The sequence below is a fragment of the Cryptotermes secundus genome, unplaced genomic scaffold, assembly GCF_002891405.2.
Source record: "Cryptotermes secundus unplaced genomic scaffold, Csec_1.0 scaffold721, whole genome shotgun sequence".
Taxonomy (NCBI): domain Eukaryota; kingdom Metazoa; phylum Arthropoda; class Insecta; order Blattodea; family Kalotermitidae; genus Cryptotermes; species Cryptotermes secundus.
The window spans coordinates 406586-412732 of record NW_019733845.1 but is presented as its reverse complement, the minus strand read 5'-3'; the positions used below and the strand labels follow the sequence as shown (position 1 = coordinate 412732).

The window sequence follows — 6147 nt, the reverse complement described above, 5'->3', positions numbered from 1 at the left end:
ATTTGGAGTGTGTAACACAGTGACATTTGTATAGCTCCCGTACTGTGAAACGTGTAGTCTACTGACAATAGCGTGATTTGATTTGCGAATAGGGTTATAAATTGTGAAACCCCACAATATTGTTATAATTAATTGTAGCCGTGATTTGTAGGTTGTTAAATAAACCAATTAACAATCTCTACGGCGTATTCAGTAACGAAACACGTTACAATATATATATATAAAGCATTCATGACTGGTGTGGCACACTTTAGGCTTCAAAAGCATAATTCTTTAGCTTTAACCCTTTCCGGTCGTTGCGTTTGGAGAAATTTCTGCAGCCAAGTCGTCAAGGGACTTTAAATGCCCGCAGAGCCACTAAGCGAGTTGCTTTGCTCAAGAAGTTGGTACAACAAGGGCATAAAGCGAAAAAGAAATATTTTTACTTACCAGCACAATGCAAGAAGACAAATTCTCTGCCTTGTAGTGGTGTATGACATCAAGTGTGAAGAGAGGTAGTAGTGTTTAACTGGTTCAAATTGTCTGCTGTTCTCGTATAAAATATACACATATTCCTTTTGTCTTATAACTCTCACTCTTCTATGTACACAGACTGCAAAAACTCGATAAACTATGGAGACCTATATTAAAAATTTTGAAGTTCTTGAGAGTGTGATTTCTTTTGAAACATCCATCAGGATACATGGCTGGTTGATTTATACAGGTCTTACAATAGAAGTATGTTTCTTTTCTGTCTCCACGGCCTTCTCATTGCTGCACACAATGCAGTCCTTTGTGTTTCTTCTTTTCATAGAGGTAGAGGAAGTTAGATGCCATATTTGGTCTCTCTTCTCTCTCAGTTGACCCCGGATGTGACCGCTTTCTTGGGTTGCACACATGCACATCACCTACTAGAATTTCAACAAGAGCTCGTCGATACTTGACATGTGACACTAGTTTTACTCCCATGTGTGCCTTATAGAGGCTGTACAAAATGTATGAATTTACAATGCATACTTCCAGGCACCAGAGAAGGTTTTCTCCACCACTTCAGAGGTTTATGAATGAAAGCATGTTATGCACTAATGACCAGTGCAATCTACACTATCCATATGCTTTGTATAGTTGAGTACACATTCCAAGTCGATCTCTCCAGGAATCCACTTTTCCATAGCAACATGTGTTAATTTCAGAGCAACACTCTGGTATCCAACAGTTTACAACTTTCAGTTTTCATATCAATGGAAACCTTTGTCCAACACCCAGGGATAGTCTGTTCAAAAATCATATCTCTGCAGTAACGTATTTGCCAATTTGTTTCCTACAAATGCCTACATGTAACACTATATATTCACATGTTTTACAATTTTATAATTGTCATACTTTTAACACATTCTTTAAAAACTTTAAATAAACTGGATCAATTTTGATTACATATTCCGCAATAAATCACAATATATTTATGATCATATATGTATACACTTGATTATGGTCAACTATGACCAAAACATGCAGTATTCGGCATAATAAATGCACTGCTCTAATTATATATTCAATTAAATTGCTTATTATATACAACAGACTCAACATGTTGTGTGGAGGCATAAAAAGCCCTAAATTCATCAAAGACCTTAAAATTTAAGATTGTGAGTTTTACCTCATCAACATTGCTGCCTGAACTCCGTGACTCTCTGCCCGAGGATGCCTTTAAGTCAGCAATAGTCCTCTGGGCACCCTCCAACATATGTCTGAAAGTGTCACGCTCTCTTTTGAACCGACAAACCTGTCCCTGCAGGCCCTGGATTTCTTCACTAATGACTGCAACTCGGCTATCATATCGCAACTTCAGTTGTGCCATGTCTGCCTTGTGGGCTCTTTCCTCTTCATAAAGTCTACAAACATACAAAACATATAGCATTATTAATGGTAATTATATTTGTAATTTTGTGGCTGAGTTTGCAAATTGTACATATGTAACTGAGTAAACATTTGGTTTCAGTCACAACTGAGTTACTACTTAATATGACTGAAGCTTTCTGTGGTGTTTCCTTAGTCCCTTGAAGCAAATTTCAGAACAGTATCTTGAAAGAAAACGAGAACCAGTGTCATACAGAATTACTGGGTTTTGGACTTTTCCATCTCCCAGAATTCTAGGTAATAGAAGACATGACATTTCAGAAACTGGATCTGTTTCCTTCTTCAGGTGAGGAAGGATGACACCTACTCAGTTGGGTCCCTTTGAAAAAAGCTAATCTCAATCACTGTGTGTCATCCACCATCGTCAAAACCCTTTAGAATCTAAGAGAACCAGGGTTTTCAACATGTGGAGGTGGGTTACAACACCTCCATCATGGCCCTGTGAGCCGTAGAAGGTGACAGAAAAGGAACCCAGTGCTCTTGGGTAGAACTGGGCCACCCTGTCACTGGGGGACATAAATTCAGGGATCTGGTCCTCCAGGTTTGGGGTTGGATGCAAGGATGACGACCTTGCTTCGTAAAAAATATTTGTCACAAAATCCAAAGAAGTGAAAAGCAGATGCCATCTGGCAGAATCTTATATGGAAAGCTACGGCTCAAAAAGGGCTGTATTGCCAATGATGATGATGATCTTGAAAGAGGCCATAGAATGTTAACTACTCACTCTTCATGATCCTTTTCCAGTTTTATTTAATTATCTACGGATTTTCCAGTTTAAACAGCAAACTTAAATAATATATGAATTAATCAATTAGATGTTCAAATACCTATTACCTTAAGAAAGATACTTCAGACTGAGAATTATTTCTGATGTCACAAAAACATACACTGTAAGTTGGTGCAGAGACACTGCACATACTTTCTAACACACAATTTACCTTGACTGGACTACTCTGGAAAGAAGACTCATTGCTGCTTAGTAGACTATTGTTGGCTGTTGAATACTGAACAATGAAGATTGGTAGTGCTGGTTTCGGCACAACTGGCATATCACATTTGGGTCCTTAGTGTCCATACTGTTATTTTACAAACATATCACTTATGCAGTTCTATTTATGAAGACAGTCTGCATAAATTATCGAAATTTAAGCAAAATCATTACAGCCTATTTAAAGAAAATTGCATTTTGTGCTTTGGGGCCAATTTGAAAAACCAGTTTTTGGAGTTGGAATGTTCATATTTACTGAGCACTGATGTATTTGTGAATAAACTCTTGAACACTGGTACATACATAATACATGGGTACATATATACAGAGAGACAGACATCAAACGAAAAACCACTTTTGGTATTCAAAGTTGAATAAAACGTGTACGTCCATCAAAATTTCAATATTTTTTTTTCTCGCCATCACTTTACACCTTTTATATATATATTACGTGAGAAAGTGAAATTTCCCCATGCTTAACTGAGCACCAAGCCATAAAAATATATGGAGAATGCTGGTACAGCTCGATGCATTCTTAACTTTGAGTCTAGATGGAGGTGAGCAGCCAGCTCCCTTTCCTGGCCACTTTACCCCTGGGCCAGTCTGGAGGCTGAGGAGAAGAAAAAAAGTCTTCCCTTCCTGGAAATCTAATATCGATTCCTGGTCATTGTACTGACTAAGGTAAATTATTCTGGTAAAATCCCCAGAATTCATATGTCAATACTGCAAGGAAATATTGTGTATACAAATTTGAGCATCTTGATACTAATTTACACCTATCTTTTTGTTGTACAATGTTAAACGGTCTTTAAAATTTTAAACTGAACTGCTCATTGAAACTCTTCTGTTAAAAAGTTATTAAACTTCAGAGTCTCACTTGTTCTTTGTAGCCTGCAGCTCCTTTTCTATGGCAGAGGTGTCAGCTGACATATTTCGATGGACCTTCACCACCTTGTCAAAGTCCTCCAACTTTTTGCGTAACTCATCATTCTACAAAAAAATAAAATATTTCAAAATATCCCTGAATATTAATAATGTCTTAGGTTTAAGAAAAATGTCTGGACCAAAAAAAAAATAGAAACAAAGAAGGAAAAGGCAAGAACTATATAATAAGGTATCTCAAGATGGATGAAATAAATGGGAATATAACAAGCATAGAGAAAATAAGAAATGCTGAAAAAGATTTCAATAGAAAATCTGATGGGAACAGACCACACACACAAATGATACGGAAATCCAGTCCCACATGACCGCATATTAACTGATGGAATATGATAAGCTATATACAATTTGTCCTATTTTTATGCACAGACTGTACGCATACAGAGTAGGTCATGTTCTTCCATCTGCTGTCAGCCTGTTTCTTCTAAGAAAATAATGACCAGATCAGATTAAATTTGGAATCTATCCTTACGTTGCTGTGTAATTTTGATTTTGGTTCATATCACTCCCATGGGTATGCTATTGGTTTCTTGAACCTGAAGACGGAGACAACTAAATTCCTGAAATATTGACAAATGATTTCTAAACAGTGTCATCGCTCATAACAAAATCAGAAGTGTCAACATTCATAGAGCATAGGGTAGATTTCTGGGTATGACATCATGTAGCCTGGAAGGTAGTTAGCAATGTTTTAAAGGTAGATACTGTCTCCATCTTCATGGCAGAAATAAACCAAGTAGTGAAAAAGGCACATCAATCAGCAGGAGTGGGGGTAATGGGACATCAAGAACAGGAGGGCCAATCAGATTCAGGAATGGGAACAAGGAGACATAACTGCAAGTGGGCCAATGAAAACCATAACTCCTGATTAGAGTAATGATTCTATAACAGATGTTGCTGGAAGGGTAAGTACAGAAGAACTGGAGGACCAGAGAAGGACAACAACTCAGATGACAGGGGCAGTACATTCCTCTGATATATTGGTAACCACCTCTCAGACTACATACAGAAAAGAGAACTCTCTGAGAATGACCTGAATTTTTACTGCCACTGAAATCTGAAATACACAAGCCTCAGAAAACAACTATATGCTCTTAGTTAGTTTACCATGAAGAAGAAGAAGAGAGGTCAATTTCTGAACACTGAGAAAACAATTCACAACAATGTGGTGTTTTCACACCAAAGCACTTATTAAAGTCTGAAAACATATATATATATATTTACCTCCTTCCTCAAGTGTTCCATCTGGTCTGCATTCATATCAGTTTCCTTCTTCAGCTGTTCCACTTCCAAACATTTATCTTCCAGCACAGATTTCAGCCGAGTTCTCTCAAGAACCCAACTGTCACTGCTATTGCTTCGCAACACTTTCTCTTCTAGCTCTTTCAACTTCTCCTATAATGTTACCAAGGTCAGAAATAAATGACTGTCAATCAGCAAACTAAGTTCCATAAAATACACAATGCTGTTAAATTAAAATAACATGGTTGTTTTTATAGCTCAACCTATGTATCATACTATAAAGGCATATTATTTCATCAGCTGGTTCTGTAGGTGTTTGCACTAGATGGAGGAAAGTGGCCATCTTCACACTAATGAATGTATAAGGGGTGGACCTTCTCGACCCTCTCCCCGACCTACAGTGATCCATTGTGCTTATCTTCACACTAACTACTTTACCTATAGGGTAACAGCTCCAGTACCCTCAGCAGAAGACGCAGCAGACCTCAGCCTTAATTTGGATGTGGCAGTAAAGAGAGAAATGTCACAAATACTGGGAGTTTAAGCCTGGCTTTCCAGCTTGTGGCCAAGAATCTCACACCCTTACCCCCAGTGGTTCATTAGCTATCACTAGCCAATAGAAAGCCATACAGATGAAACAAAATTCATCCATAAGTTCTACACAGTGTTTGATTCGGTTCATCCTGGTCCATCACACTAGGAAAATTATAAAGGTTAATTAACACCGTCCAGTGACTGGACTTAGAAGAGAATTGTATAGTTCCTCCATTGTTCCATAGGCACATTGCTTAGAGATGGCTGTGGTATTGTTGCATGCTTACAAAGTTGCTGCCTGGCAAATGGCATGTTTCCAGAATCGTTCCCTAGCAATGGCTGTATCTGCCGGCTTCACAGTTCTTGCTTTGAGTAAATATGCTACAATATGATCAAACTATGGTTTCCTCACAGTTACAATAAGTGTCTGAAGTGGCCTCCATCCATTTCAAGGCGGACAGCAGTGTGATGAAAACATTCTCTTGAAGGCACTTTAACATGTTGGCATCGACTGCTGTCATAGCTACTTGAAGTCATGTCATAAC

At 38.0% G+C, this 6147-nt stretch overlaps 1 protein-coding gene across 3 annotated transcripts in view; it reads right to left on the bottom strand.

The window, feature by feature from the left end:
- Window positions 1-6147, bottom strand: part of LOC111868269 (trichohyalin) — a 137376-nt gene that overhangs the window by 22957 nt on the left and 108272 nt on the right. For all 3 annotated transcript variants that reach the window (XM_033752980.1, XM_033752981.1, XM_033752982.1), the window contains 3 exons: window positions 5051-5221; window positions 3762-3874; window positions 1637-1871 (listed from right to left, as the gene is read on the bottom strand). In XM_033752980.1, coding sequence (XP_033608871.1) covers window positions 1637-1871; window positions 3762-3874; window positions 5051-5221 — 519 coding nt within the window. The remainder of the gene's footprint in view (window positions 1-1636; window positions 1872-3761; window positions 3875-5050; window positions 5222-6147) is intronic.